This window comes from Tachypleus tridentatus, chromosome 2 (genome assembly GCF_004210375.1).
Source record: "Tachypleus tridentatus isolate NWPU-2018 chromosome 2, ASM421037v1, whole genome shotgun sequence".
Classification (NCBI taxonomy): Eukaryota; Metazoa; Arthropoda; class Merostomata; order Xiphosura; family Limulidae; genus Tachypleus; species Tachypleus tridentatus.
The window spans coordinates 37,925,848-37,942,181 of NC_134826.1; the positions used below are offsets into that span (position 1 = coordinate 37,925,848).

At 32.1% G+C, this 16,334-nt stretch overlaps 1 protein-coding gene across 1 annotated transcript in view; it reads left to right on the forward strand.

Moving 5' to 3' along the window:
- LOC143235446 (ADAMTS-like protein 2) overlaps positions 1 to 16,334 on the forward strand; it is a 96,211-nt gene that overhangs the window by 31,652 nt on the left and 48,225 nt on the right. Inside the window, exon 2 of the mRNA XM_076473632.1 lies at positions 14,626 to 14,692. Coding sequence (XP_076329747.1) covers positions 14,626 to 14,692 — 67 coding nt within the window. The remainder of the gene's footprint in view (positions 1 to 14,625; positions 14,693 to 16,334) is intronic.

The following is a 16,334-nucleotide window of genomic DNA, read 5'->3' on the forward strand; positions in this document are numbered from 1 at the left end:
TACTTTCAAGTACACCCTAGATAGTGAGGCCGAGACAAGTAAATTTGAAAATAAGAAAGGAAAAGCCAGAACGTTTAAACACAATGGTACTGGTTAAGTATCTTCGTTATGCAGCTGTGGGATAGAAAGAAGACTGCCACTGATTTCAAGCGACCAGGTACCAAAAACAGAAAAATGTCCAGATCTACAGTATCAAGAAGACTCAACGAAAACTGGTCGTGTAGCAGTTAAGAAAAAAACTTTTCTATTTGACCTCCAAATATTTCATGAGACTGAAATTTGCCTAAAAGTACAAAAACTGGATTGTTGATGATTGGAAAAAGATGTTATGGACGGATGAGCCCAAGTTTGAAATATTTGGTTCAAAGTATAGGTTGAACGTTTGGTGGAAGAAAGGTGAAAGATACCCCAATGAATAGGTTTAGGTTTGTTTGTATGTTTTTCTTTTAGCAAAGTCACATCGATCTGTCTGCTCTGTTCACCGACGGGAATCGAATCCCTGATTTTAGTGTTGAAAATCCGAAGACTTACTTGCAGGAGACCTCAGTTCATAGTGTCACGTTTTATAGTTTATCCTGGACAAGTTTCCAATTTATTATGTTACATATGTATTACGATTTCAAATAGCCTGAAATCGAGTTAACTTGTAATTCAAATTTAGAAATTAATTAAATATCGATATATATCAAATTTTTGATATTTGCTAACAAGATTGATACATCAAATTTTCTTTATTAACAAAAATATATTTAATGTATAAAGAATAATACAATTTATAATAACAGTTATTACAGATGATAATTTATATATAAAAGGCTTCTGTCTGATCTAGAACTGAATATTTTGTCGACGGTTCACGATGTTGATTGAGCTAATTTCTTCACACGTGAGTTTTCTCCTCCCCCCCCCCCGACAAAAGTATTTAATGTCCTCATATAAATGCTAATATCCAAATTTAATTCACTGAAGTTAAACGGTTTGTAATGTTCAAAATATATAAATGTTCCTGGTTAAATATCTGTAGTTTATCGATTGATAAGCGTTTATCGCTGTTACAGCTTCCAACGTTTATAGTATACTAACTGCAGCAAACCAACAATAGTCTGAAAAGTGTCCATTAGCACAACTATTTATAAACTTTAGGCGAAGATCTCGAAAGTTTAATTAGCAACAATGTAAAACATATATTGTTGATTCTTACACTGAAAAATCTTCTATAACTTTAGAAAACAGGTGGGACGTTCGCCATAGACATTTAACAATATAAGTTACATGCATTTATAAATATATATTAAACTGAAACAAACACAGATACTAAAATAGATGTGTAATATTAAATCCTTTACAATAATACTTATCATGAAGCACAGGGGAAGTAATATGACGGTTAGGGAAGAGAGGGTTTCTGCTGATATGACAGGTTATATTTGAAAAATAGATGAATAATTGACCATTGCAAGTACCATCAGACACTAAAATGTTATAGGATAACCAGTGGTTTGCGTATTATTGGTAAAGGATTCTACTACCGAGAAGACAATAAAACAAACGCTTATCCAGCTTATGCAGAAATTACTTAGTTAAAAGCTGCTGGAGTCATTCAAATGATGTAATAGCCCTACAGTTGATCATGTCTGGGATTTGAAAGATCAAATATTTGATAAATAAAAAGTCAGATCCAAAGAACTTTTATAGAAGTGTGTGAGATATATTTGGAATAAAATCCAAAATGACATTTAGATTAAATATGTTGTTACAATGCCTCAAAGATGTTTGCAGTTTTTAAAGCTGAAGAGGGGACACATAGAATATTATCTGTTATTTGTGTGCTGAAATCAAGTGCTTCCGCTGACATTCTGTTGTGCTAAATATAAATATTAATAACATTTTTATATTTAATCTGCGATTTATCTTCCATTGGTCTTTGAAAGTAGCCTTATATCTAATTTTTGACTATGTTCCAACACTCTTCCACAGTATGGTATGTGTTTATATATAACACTAAAAACGACGAGGTATTTGCTGTCTGAATATAAGTAAGAACTAGAGGGCGTATTTGTGTCACACAACGTTGATTACATTTGGCCATCAAAAGTACGAACATATGTCCGTTTGTATCATCAAATATGGCACAGCAAGGCCAGGTGGTTAAGGCACTCGACTCGTAATCCGTGCGGTTTCGAATCCCCGTCACATCAAACATGCTTGATCTTTCAGCTGTAGGGGCGTTATAATGTGACGATCAATCCACTATTTGTTGGTAAAAGAGTAGCCCAACAGTTGACGGTAGGTGGCGAAAACTAGCTGCCTTCCATTTAGTCTTGCACTGCTAAACTAGGGACGGCTAGAGCAGATAGGCCTCGTGTAGCTTTGCGCGAAATTAAAAAAAACAAACAAACAATCAATAAATATTCAACATTTACATATGTTCCCTGCCCCCCACTAGTACAGCGGTACGTCTACGGGTTTACAACGCTAAAATCAGGGGTTTGATTCCCCTCGGTGGGTTCAGCAGATAGCCTGATGTGGCTTTGCTAAAGAAAACAAAAACATATGTCCCCCAAATTTAACCAAAATCCAATACTTTTTGACTGAGTTATGAAGTAAGTGTGTTTCGTGTTTTTCTTATAGCTAAAAGCCACAAAGGGCTATCTGATCAGCCCACCGAGGAGAATCGAACCCCTGATTTTAGCGTTGTAAATCCAGAGACATACCGCTGTACTAGCGGGGGGCGTTATGAAGTAAGAATAGTTTGGAACATTGGTCTCTATGTTAACAGATTAGATTTCATTTTCATTTTATTTTAGTAATTTCATGATCATGAGTCTTTTTAAAGCTCTGTTAGCTGATATGCCATAAACAGATAGACCGTCCCTAGCATAATTCGTTGCAAACTCAGTATCGAAAAAATGTATTCATTGTTATTTGTACTACGAACTAACTTAAATTTTTATCTTTTTGAAAACTTGCTAAAATGTATGTTTCACTGCAGATTTTCCCATCAAACGCTTGAACAGAACGGTTATTGTATTACCATTTGGAGTTATAGTTTATTAGCACATTTTGCTCATCATATCTGATTTATCAATTTATCTGCTAATCCTACAAATAGTGTTTATAAAATGTCACTCAATAGGTCAAGAATTCATAATCACTTCTATCCTTTTTTCCTTAGAATGTAATTAAAAACTAGAAATTTAGAGCTATCTTTGTATTCATTTACAAGATAATTTATTTTCAGAAGCAATATAGTTTTTTGAGGCATTTTAACTTAAAGAATCAACTTTGAAATTAATCCTATTCTTAAGATGTCAGTATAAGTATGACAAATATGCATACATAGGTGTGTGTGTGTACTCGTTGTTTCCTTGAGTGAAAAAAAACACACAAAAAACGACCAGTTTGGTTTACAGAACATACGCGTGTAAAATAACAACGAAGGAGCCAGATACAATAACCAGTGTCATTTTTATGTTTCTTTCATGGTCCACCTGTAGTGTTAACATGTTTCATCTGCCTGCCTACATTGATACAACTAAACACTCAGCTATCAGTAACGTCACTACCGCAACTTATAGTGAGATCAACAAACGTAAATGTAGTGCAATTGTCCATATGACCTCTTGGACTACTCTTTTACCAATGAATACTGGGATTGACCGTCACATTGTTACGCCCCCATGGCTGAAAGGGCGAGCACAAGTATATTTTAATATACAAACAACAAATAATTGTTACATATAGTTATTACAAATACTAATTTATATATAAAAGTTTTACAAACTTACAAACTATACTAAGTCTTCTATCTCGTCTGGAACTGAATATTTTATCGACAATTCACAATATGCAAATTAATTCTGAGTTGACAAACTAGACATCTTTCTATTCTGTCTTCTCACCGTTTACAAATTGCATTTTCTCCGACGAAGATATCTAATGTTCTAATAGAAATACAAACGTCCAAAGGTAATTTACTGAAGTTAAACGGTTAGTAATGTTCGAAATCGTTTCATTCCTAGTCCAATATGTGTAATTCCCGAAATATAAGCGTTTATCACAGTTATAGCTTCCAGGATTTATATTAAACTAACTGTAGCGAACTAACAATATGCTCAAAACCGTCTCTTGGCAAGATAGATTATAAACTTTAGGTGAGATTATCGAAAGTTCAGTTGGTAACAATGTAAAACATATATTGTTAATTTTTACACTCGAGAATATTCTACACATTTAGAGAATAGACGGGACTTTCGACATACAAATTTAACAATATAAGTTACACGCATTTCTTAATAGATATTGAATTGAGATAAACATACATATTAAAATAAATATATAATGTTAAATCCAATACAGATGTCACTATGAAACCAATAAAAATCAATAAATTTGTCTGTTTCTTCAATATTAGAAAAATGGACTTTGTTTACCAGCTTCTGTTACTCTGTTGCATACATTCGATTCATATTACTTAACAAAACCCAAAAGTTATAAAAAATAATATAATTAATGGTGATAGTGATATAATAACATTCTTAACCATTTCATACACATTTAATTTTCTGCCACATTAATAGTGTGGTTTTAATTCGAGTAGGAAAATTATTACCATTCTATATTTATTTGGAAAAATGAATTTTGCTCGAGTTTTAAGTTCTCGAAACCTAAATTCTTAAATTCTGTGCAAATAAACCTAAAGATAAGAATTAATGATATAACTAACTACTTTACATAAATACAAACCTAACATTTTCTAATTCTCAGTCTATTCTCAAAATGTACGAAGTGTAGGCTTCCATTAAAAGCCCCCTAGTGGCACAGCAGTATGTTTACAGACTCGCACTGTTAGAAACCGGTTTTAGATACGCGTGGTGGGCAGATCACAGATAGCCCATTGTGTAGCTTTTGTGCTAAATTACAAACAATCAATCAATACCATAGATGTTGTTGTCAGTCGTGTTTTACATAGAGTGTAAAATAATATAATAAAGTATGTACTAATATATATATTCCCCAGATGGGTCAGCGGCAACTTACAGACTAAAACAGAGCGCAAACATCACATTGTACTTGTATGTTTATATGCTTACAAATTTCTGCTACCTAACTCTTGCGAAGCTGAATATACCTTGGCTTCACTTAAATACTGTTTTATATACACCCCCTTCCCCCAATAGTAGTACGGCGATATACATGCGGATTTACAGTGCTAGAAACCGGGTCTAGATACTCGTAGTGGGCAGAGCACAGATAGCCCTTTGTGTAGCTTTGTGCTTAATAACAAATAACGACTATCGTTTTGCATGCAACTAAAATTCAGTTATGTATTTATTTATTCAACTACATTTTTTCTTGAACTTCAATAATGTGTAGTTCACGACAGATAAGACAATTTCAAATGCTTACACTTGCGCATATTAGTATCTTATCAAATTATTTAATTAAATTTTATAGTAATATTGGACATGTGTTAAAATCGTCCATGTCAGGAACGAATACGTGTGTCAATATCGTTGTTAAAAGTGTACGCAAAGTCCCTTTGTTGAGACTACTGCCTCTTCCTGGCTAATAGTATGAAGGGACATCCAATTACTTATTAACAAGAGCATAGGAAGGTCAGACACCCTTGCTCGAAGCTACACAATTGTTGACTTCCCGCCTGAAATGCCGATCACGGTGAGAAATGTGTATACTACACTCCCATTGTTATAATAAATTTCAAAGCACAATGCCACCTTTAGGCTATGCTTTACTAAGGTATCTACAACAATATTGTAAACAATGCGTTATTATCATATGTGTTGTTAAAACTTTTCGCGGTAGTTTAAATGCAATTCTGAGTTCGTTGGTGATACGAAATAGTATTTTTTCCGTGGTTTTACATTTGCTCAACGATTTTTCAATTTTTACAAACTTTGTTCAATAAAGTACAATACTTGATATCATAAACATGAAATGATTTAATATTTTCGATATTTATTGAGGTTGCCGAAGTTTTGCATCTACTTTTCTTCCGTTTGGAAGTATTTTATGAATTGTTGGTTTCTTTCACATTAGTAGAGGGAGAAAAGATTAATGGGACGAGCTCGGTAAATGTTTGTTGTTGTTTTTTTTAAATGAAAGAAGCATACTGTACACAAGAAGTACTTCAACATTTTTCCAGGTAGGCCTTATCGTGTAGCATCAAAATTTGGTAAAAAGCACATTATTTATAAATTACCAAATTTATGGTTTGAAGCTAAACGTGAAATGTCTTCCTGAATTGTCTGGTTTATTTATAACACATTTAAACAATAATTTATAGCACTCAAAGCGAAGAACAAACACTAGGAATGTTGGTAGAATTCACTTATATATATATATATAAATGTCTGTATTCACGTGTGTGTATTTATAATTATTGGAATATGAATCTTAGGTCAAATGTAAAATCACCTAGAATGAATTTAAAAGCTGATCGTTCTTCGGTTGCCCGAAACTGGTGTAACTAAATATTTCCTGACAATTATGAACACTTTCAACAAGTCAGAAAAAGTGTGCACAGACATCTCGCTACTAGAGTCATATCCAATTTAAGTCATATAAGCTATAGGACAGTCTTCGCTTGTTTTTTCAGGAACATAAAGAAATTTGATTCACATTATAGCACTTATTAAGAGTATATAATCTTTCCGTGATTTGTCTGTTTGAGTAGAAAACGATCTGAAATATAAACTTGAATAACAGAGGTGAAACGTTACGATTTAAAAACTTTGATAGAAACTTTTTTCATACACTAAATGCTATTTTTCCTGTTAGAGTTATATACTTTAGAATAGTCTGCCTGATCTCATGATGTATCTTTACTATCGGTTTGGGCCCAGCAGGGTCAGGTGGTTAAGTTACTCGATTTGTAATCTGAGAGTCGCGTGTTCGAATCCCTGTCACACCAAACACGTCCGTCCTTTCAGCCGTGGGGACGTTATTATGTTATGGTCAATCCCACTATTTGTTGGTGAAAGAGTAGTCCAAGAATTGGCGGCGGGTGGTGATGACTCGCTGCCTTCCTTCTAGTCTTACACTGCTAAATTAGGGACGGCTAGCGCATATAGCTCTCGTGTAGCTTTGTGCGAAATTCAAAACAAACAAACAAACAAACACTTGGTTTTCCTGGCTGTTACTAATAGTTAGATAATTGCGGGCAGTAGGGAGAAAAAGAGAATTTTGGAACTTGTTACTATAAGATACTGAATACCTTATTAAAGTTCATATGAATAAAATTTTCGTTACTCTTTTACAGCAACATTTACATGCAGTTATTACCTTTCATATTTGTTGTCATAGATATTTTAAATGTTTGCGTTGCGAACAGAACTACATTAAAATAATTAAAATAAGAAACCTGTGTTTCAATACTAGTTATAAAAATCGAAAAAGTTACCATTAAAAGTACTCAAACGTGCATTATGTGTTCATCTGTCTATCTATATATATAAACAGATAGACGATATCAACGTGACCTAAGATCTTCTCACGTTTTAGATAAAAACGAAATTTTATCTAAGTTTTCATTCGTCGCTTGTAATTAAATGGAAGCTCAAATATCGTAATAAGTACCGCGTACGAAAATTCTTGTTGGCAGTGGATTACAGCAGATAAAAATAAATTAAATAGTTACTGTCTTTGTTTCTTATAAAAATCCTGAAACCTGTAAAGGGTAGACTTAGATTAATGTATTTTACATGTGTCAGAATGCCACATAATTTGTTATTTCTAAATTGTCTAAAAGGCCTTTTATCCTCTGCCAGTTCTACTTTTCTTTTCTGACATTTATGTGCAAGATTGTTCGTTTTCAACTGGGATAATTTTGTGAACTATCACGTCACAGGCCATATGGAACGATTTTTTTTTTTTTTTTTTTTTTTAGTTTGACGATGCGCATGTATTGAAAAACGAAAGCATATAGATATCATTTTCAAATTTCTGCTGGTAGAAGTGATGAGGTTAACCTCACGGTTTGAACTGAATATTTATAGTCTCTGGTAAATTTAACCAGTTAGTTAACAAATCGCCGTAAAAAGACACTCCGTCTGTAACGACCGATTGTCGATGACACGCTACTTTTCGGTATATGTGGTATTAATATGTAACATACGCGTTAAAGCCCAGAGAACTAAGTGCGAAAGTTTCGCCTTGTCAAGATTAGATTTACAGTTTGCAACAGTTTCGTTTTTTCCCCCTCATTTTTTAAAACAAGTTCTTGACCTAAGACCCCTGTCAATGCTATGCACTAGTGATCAATCCAATGTGACCAACCAGCTGACAGGAGAAATAACGATTTTAGTGTAGCCATATGCGTCGTCCTTCCGTCTGGTCTGAACAGGAACACGTGATCATTGTTTGTTTTATCACAGATATATCTTTACAAAGCAAATAATGTTTCCCATAGAACAACAAAGTCTTTAGTAATTGTGAAAGTCAACACATAAAATCAATATGTCACAGATGAGTAGATGTAAAATACATGATTAGCTAAAGTATGCATTTCTAATTAACAAATAAAAATAGTGATTCTATAGAAGATACCGATCAATATTATTTCTTACACAACAAAACTCAATTGCATCAGAAACACACTTATGCTTTTTGAAATGTTATCAAACAAAAAATAAGGTGAGACAACACAATTTTCGAAATGTACAGTACAGCTAGTCACATCTAAGAGCAACTGGAAACAACCAACAAATTAGCTCAATTATTAAAAATCTACAATATTAAATTTTATCCTAATGCTAATTAACAAATATTAGACGTCAAAAGTCCGTCTTTATGATATAAGTGAAATGTGCAAGTTCGTAGTATTTTATATTACTAATAAGTATTTCGATTAAAACAGTTATATACATATATACATAATTGTTTTGTTACAAAAACTGCTTTTTAACTAAATCTATTAACTCACAAGATGTCGACACACATAATAATGACAGTAGTAATAAAATATCAATAAATCTTAATTATTAAAAATATAATTTCTATTACATTTCCGTTTGTACAAGGCCCGGCATGGCCAAGCGCGTTAAGGCGTGCGACTCGTAATCTGAGGGTCGCGGATTCGTATCCCCGTCGCACCAAACATGCTCACCCTTTCAGCCGTGGGGGCGTTAAAATGTGACGGTCAATCCCACTATTCGTTGGTAAAAGAGTAGCCCAAGAGTTGGCGGTGGGTGGTGATGACTAGCTACCTTCCCTCTAGTCTTACACTGCTAAATTAGGGACGGCTAGCACATATAGACCTCGAGTAGCTTTGTGCAAAATTCAAAAACAAACAAACCGTTTGTACAATTCAGGTTTTTCTGCTTATGGAAATTTTAATTCATCCACAATTTTCTTTCTCTGATGCGAGAGAAAGTTTTATTTAAAGTATGTTTTCCCCAACTAATATTTATTGTTCAAGATGTGCTTAAATTGCCCTAATATGTGACACATGTATATATAAATCTTGGTTTATAAATTTTTTTGAAAATGTCCATGTAATTAGAAATAACCATTGAACTAGTGAATATAATTGCTCTCTCTCTCTCTAATATACGAAACAGAACTACATCATAATAGAGTCATGTTTTGATAATTTTCTCTATATATATGATCGATTGTCATTTGAACAATCATATAATGCTTATAATACTACTTGAACTCATGGTTTACATAATAGAAATACTATGTGACAAAGACGTAGAAACATGTTGATTGATAGGACAAAATGAGAGAAAACTACATATTTCAGTATACATGTGTGAATACTGTGAAGAGTTTTTAGATAAAGCAGTATTGTAAATAATAGAAACGAGAGATAGATAACCGAAACCTGTCTAAAATAATATTAAGTAATTCGGGCATGCTCTTTACTCTATACACGATATCTTATCAATGTTACATCCCAAATAATAAGATATAAATAACACGAAGTGGTCTTAAACAGATGTGTAATTGATCGAAAACCACTGCACAAAACAGATAATCAAACCTAAACTTGAAACGGCTATTATACTTCAAAATACGAGATGAACAAAATTGAAGGATGATGTTTTTTGGGTTGTTTTTCAGGTGAATCCAGATTCAAATAGTTTAGCGACAATCAAAGATAGTTTGTTGAATAGCAGTAGTGATAATTGTTTCGCGATCAGTAAATCATATTGGTGATTAATATAAATGTGGACTACATTTCAACCAATACTGTTAAGAATCAACATAAAAATAAGATTTCTTACTCCAAATGTACATCTTTGGACAGGCGTTTTAGGATGAAGTAAAATGCAACTTTGCCTAAATTTCGTCAATAACAATTTGTCGCTCAAATTACAGTGAGAAAATATTTATAATGTTTTATATAAAAAAATAATAGTTTAGATTTCAAGTATAGAGCTACTTCACTAGTCGTTCGGCTTACCTCAGTAAATATTGATGTTCATTCTTCTACTTGTCTGTTTGAAGATAAACATGAGTTTTGACTCATTCAAAAATATTTATCGATATATTTGTTATTTTAATGAAAAAATCTTAGCATCACATTATAATTTCTAAAATTTTTAAGAAAATTAAACTCCAGTTCATTACTAACTAGTACTACGGTCCCTTATTGCTTCCAACCATTCGTGTTCGTTACGATGAGCAAAAATCAAAAACAATTTCTAAGCCACGCAAGAAGTAGTGAGAAATGCAAACTTATTTTATATGACACAGTTAATCCATGCGTGGGATGTGTTGTCACTATTCTAAAATGGATTTAGATTATGTGTCAAACATTTGAATAAATTCTATTCACTAATATATATGATGAAATATATTGTTGTAAAACATCGACTTTTACAAACTCATTTTGTCCCAACGTCAGAGAACCTAAGGTTTATGATAGAGCTGTTGTTATCACTTTCTTAATACTCCTCATAAAACTTTATCGGAACGCCAATTATAACTAAAATGCAAATAGTCAATATTAGAGTTGGCAAGATAAAAAAACGTGTTACCCATAAGATTTTTTGAATAAAAATCAAAATGTTGACATCGAAAAGTAATTTATTTTTATAAACCTGTTGTTTAATATGGGTACTGATACTTTGTCGTAGTGTTTATCCCAGAATTCTTTGACCTTCTGTTGTTTTTTTTTCTTGAGCAAAAATCGATAAATTACAGAAGATAAACAGAACAATTCGAAAGACATGTCAAAACAATCTAAGATAACAGATGTCATTCTGCTGTTATTAAGATATTCTTCGAGAGCAAAGAATGTACACCGTTGTATTTGACTTGCCGACGTTGAGTTGTAGTAACCATGTCTTTGGTAGGAAATTCTAATCAATTATAGACTACGTAAGAAAAAACATTGAATTTTGATTTATTTATGAGAATATTTTTGCTAAATCTTTAATTTATTTTCATTAAACATTTGGAAATGTATACATCAAAACAGCTCATAAACACAGTTTGGATATTCACCTACGAGTACAGGAATTTAACCTTTTTTTTGTACATTCTCTTTGACAAACGCTCATAAATTAAGAAACGTAGACGTTATCTGATTTAGTATGCATACGATAAAAAAAAAAGGTTTTATTTATTGGTATTGTGAAGTAGAATAATTAGACATGCCTAAAAAGAATCACACCTAAACAACAGACAAACAACACCGCAATCCATAGTGAGCAGGAAACTAAATTAATTTTGGAAACATACTTTAGGTTTACTCCCACTTTTCGCGACGTTTGAAACTTAACGTGCGTATCCTTGGTGTGTGTATATTTCTTAACTCGCTTTACATACAGGTTGCTAATTTTTGCGGTGAAATAAACTTCACAGATAAAATACTTCGACGAGTAACCATTTCAACACTTGGTGTGCGACGGGAAGTATACGTTTATAACGTCTATATCCATTTATATAAATATTTAGGAATCCGTTTGCAATGATATATTTATATATCTCAGCTCAATAAAGTTCAGGTGCATTCGAGAGAGGAATTGACTAATTCACACACATTTCCGACAGTATTCTATAAATACCATTTATAGTGCTAAGATGATAAAAACCAATAGGTTGTTTGATTGATAAGCTCGGAATTCAAAGCTGTTGTGCATGAAAGAGATATGTGGTATCTTGTAGAGATTTACTTTGGTTGAACTCACGTTGCTACGAAATCATGAATGTAATTCTTCCAAGTGCATATATATTTATATACAACAAACAATAGATACTATATCAATGAAGCGTAACTAAGCATGTTGGGTTATCTTATGTCTGTTTACTTCGCGATTCAGAAAAGAGAAGTTGTGAGGTAATTGCAGACAAAAGTAAAGCACAAATCAAATTAAAACATAACGGAAAGAACAAAATTTTAGTATTAATTTTCCGCACGTAATTCCAAAAGACGAATCATATATATTTGAACGCACTATACGTATCATACATTTTACAACCACGTAGAAAATGAAAAACTCGACAAATTTATTGAGTTATTGTGTGTGATTAAGAACAAAGCTTCACAAAGGGCTGTCTGTCTTTGTTCTGACCAACAAGAGCAACGAAATCTAGCTTCTATCGGTTTAAATCCGAAGATACACCATTGTATCACCTGAGGGTCAATTTGTTGAAACAGGTGTTAAAAACGATGTTGTTTGATTGTCATTTACATAAAAGAAAACATTTTAAACATTCATTTGACAGGTGCTCCTAGACACATGTTGCACTGCTATAAGTGAGAAGCCTGAACAGTTTTATCCAATGACATACCACTTATTATAGCCGTATGAATAAAGACAAATATGGTTACTTTTAAGTGTAGGTTTTTGGTTTTAATTTACTTATATTATTATTAATTTTTTGCCAAAGAGTTTCTGACACCATTTACATTATTTCTTTCGTTAGTATTAGTGTTTACAACTATGCAGGAAGGAAGCTAATAATTATTCACAACAACAGTCCTGGACTGTCCACGTTAAGCGTTCGAATATTTGATATTAATATGCTGAAATTAAAAAAATAAGTAGCTATTATCACAAATACAAAGCTATATTATATCACGGTTTGATGTACAGGACTAATAACATAAGAAAACATATATCAGTGAAAAAAAAACATAAAAAGTTTGAAATGAATATTATAAACTTTATCATGTAAAGGTAGTTGATATAAAAAAAGAGCAACAGAATATGCAATTGTTGTTTTCATAGCTCGTTACAAAATAATCTCTTAAACAAATAATAAACCTTTTTTCCTAAGCCATTAATGAATGGCTCACTAGTTACTATAGCATACTGTGCCGTTAGATCAAATATTTGTCAAAGCGGGGCAGGACTCAGGAGTGTGCCTGAAAAGCTCAGTCTCATTATTAACAACTCAAAAAACTCTTTTTGTTTCGTCTATCAGAGGTACTTATATCATCAGTAAAACACGACAGGTGTGTTTGTGGAAAATCGTGTAACACGAAAACTATCAAATGAAAACTTATGATAAAACGAAAAAAACAAACAAAAATTCTTCTTAGCCAGCGTGAAGAGCAACTGGGTTGCCTTGACGATATCTACGTTTGAATTCCATAGAACTGGTTAAAGTGTAATTATCTCACTGTATCTAATACATTTATACGCAGAGAAATTCATGATCATCTGAGTGGGTGTATGAAATGTGAAAACACACGAGAAACGTAGCTATGCTTCCAAAACTAGCATCCTAGGGCACCAATTGTATGGTTATAACACCTCATACTTTATTCTTCAAGCTTCTTAATATTTATTCTTGTACAAACTGCATAGAGGTTTATGCAGCTCGCCAACTCTAGATTTATTTTATGTTTTGACGAACAAAATGTGTTTTCTCAGTTACTAATTTGGGTGTTTCTAATAGCTACAAACAATCACTACTCTTGTTTAAAATGTAAACATAATACATAGAAGTCTTCCTGTAACAAACGTAGAAGATTATTCGTTTATTTACTGCAGAATAGCTTTACTATTCTGATACAAAATATAAAATAGTGCTTGAAAATTAATAATTTAAGACAATAAATCAAATTTGTTTTGAACTTTATGTCAGTAATAACTATTTTTCCCAGTTGTTGTAGTTTTTGTTTTTTTAAGCAATGGTAATAGACACGTTTCTTAAGGTTACTTCCAACGCTAAACGTTAGTCACGAAGTTTAATGTTTTATACAAATAAAAGCTATCGTTGTTGGTCAAGAATAAAATGTGCAGACTGTTTCAAACAATAGTTTTAATGCATAAACAAAAACAAATGAATTTTCTAGTTAGATGTAACAATACCAAACTATTCATTCCGTTGTAAAACAAAAACTCAAATATAACAGCTTAGATGAACTAATGATAAATTTAACACAGTAACATTTATTAGTGATCGTTCTTTATTTTTTGATTATAAAGGTCTAAATTAAGAAAAGTTCTATCATTAATCTGAAGTTTGAGTAATCAGGGTCTTACTGATACTCGAATTAAAACTTGTTCTTCAGCAAATTATTCACGATACATTAGTCATAAAAGTACGTTGAATGCACTTTCTGGGAAATGTGTTATAGATAGCTTCTAGAATATGTGTGAAAGTTAGTTTTTAACATTTGTATTTTATGTTTTTCAGGACTACAGTTTTCCTTGTATTACTGGTTGGAGTAACCTGGGGAGCAGCGAGTAATTATTCAGATCAGGTAAGTTTATAGTATGCAGGAAAGTCAGGTCACACAATAGGTGAAAATGCCACAAAGTTAAGATGCTACATTATCACTTAGATTGTTAAAGCGTTTAAAAGATGAAATTTGAATGAATTAATGCAACATACCAATCTAATATAATAATTTAAAACTGGTTTATTATTAAGAAATTTCTTTACAATTAAATCAGCACCGTAGGAAAAAAGTTTAAATTGACCCATTCGTTTTCAATATTAACATGTAATACGTTTTGCTACTGAAAAGAAAAATATTTGGTTTTCCCCTTCAAAAACACTCACACACAAATTCTGCTCAGCAATAATACTGGAAGTGACACTGTTTTCTAAACTGATGAAGGTAAATGCTGCACAATACATTTTGGTATTGATTAAATTATTTAATGTCAAAACTGTTAGTTCGTAGTGGAAAGGATACACATAGACCGAACACAGTGGCTTGATGTGTTACGCGGTTGCTTTACATCCAGATGGCCTAAATCTGAGGATGATGTCGTGTCGTTTTATGCTCGATTCAATAACGAATCTTTTCTTTTCCTTTTTTATAAACAGTATACACACTCGTGTGTGTGTGTGTGTAAAAGAGCTGAAGCTTTCCAAACACATTTGTAAGCATGACGACAGACAAGAGAGTTCCAGTTTCTGAGCATAGAATTTCAGTACCGATAAGCTTCGAAATTTCTCTTTTCCTTTCAGCTGTTTTTTTTTCCTTCATGCGAAAAGTCACTATAAGATTAAAGAACAACTATCGCTTTAATTATAAAATGATTAAATGATATATATAAGACTCTTTCACCAATCTCACACACATAAAAGTTATTTATTTAAAGGTAAATATAAATATAATGTATCAATCATATCAATAATATTTTAGTTATTAAGTCTCCATAACTTTAATAAATATTTCATCAGTATTACTATAGCCAATCTAAATAGTGCTTTATAAGAATATCTGGATGATCCTTGAAATCTAAACATCCTGAAACAACCATATTAACTCCAAAAAATATAGAAACAAGCTCCAGTTCAACAACCAATAAATACAGAAATAGGACCTCGTTTTCTGTATTATATCAGTATTTATTACCATACGATGAAACTAAAATATTTTTGATAATGTAATACATAATTTGAAATAACATAATAATTGTCTACTGAGGCGCACTTCACAAATTCATTTGTTTTCACTAAAATGAATGACTGACATGGTAACATATCACTTATTATAGTCGTAAGAATAAAAACAAACATTGTTTCCTTTAAATGTAGTTTGTTTTTTTTTACTTTTACTTATATGCTATTATTATTATTACATTTCTGCCAAAAAGTTTTTGACACCATTTACATTATTTCCTTCGTTAGTATTATTGTTTACAACTCTGCAGGAGAAGAACTAATAACTGTTCACAACAACAGTCTTGGACTGTCCATTTAGCGTTCGAATTTTGTTTTTTATTTTTATGTGTTTTTTTTAACTGCTTAAATACTGAATCTAGCAGATGTGAAACAAAGCATCAAAGGATATTGACGTGTATAGGGGAAAATAGTTTGTTTACATAGAATGTAATTTATATGCAAATTGTACAGAGGTGAAATTCTAAAAGACGTTGTAACTTTGATTT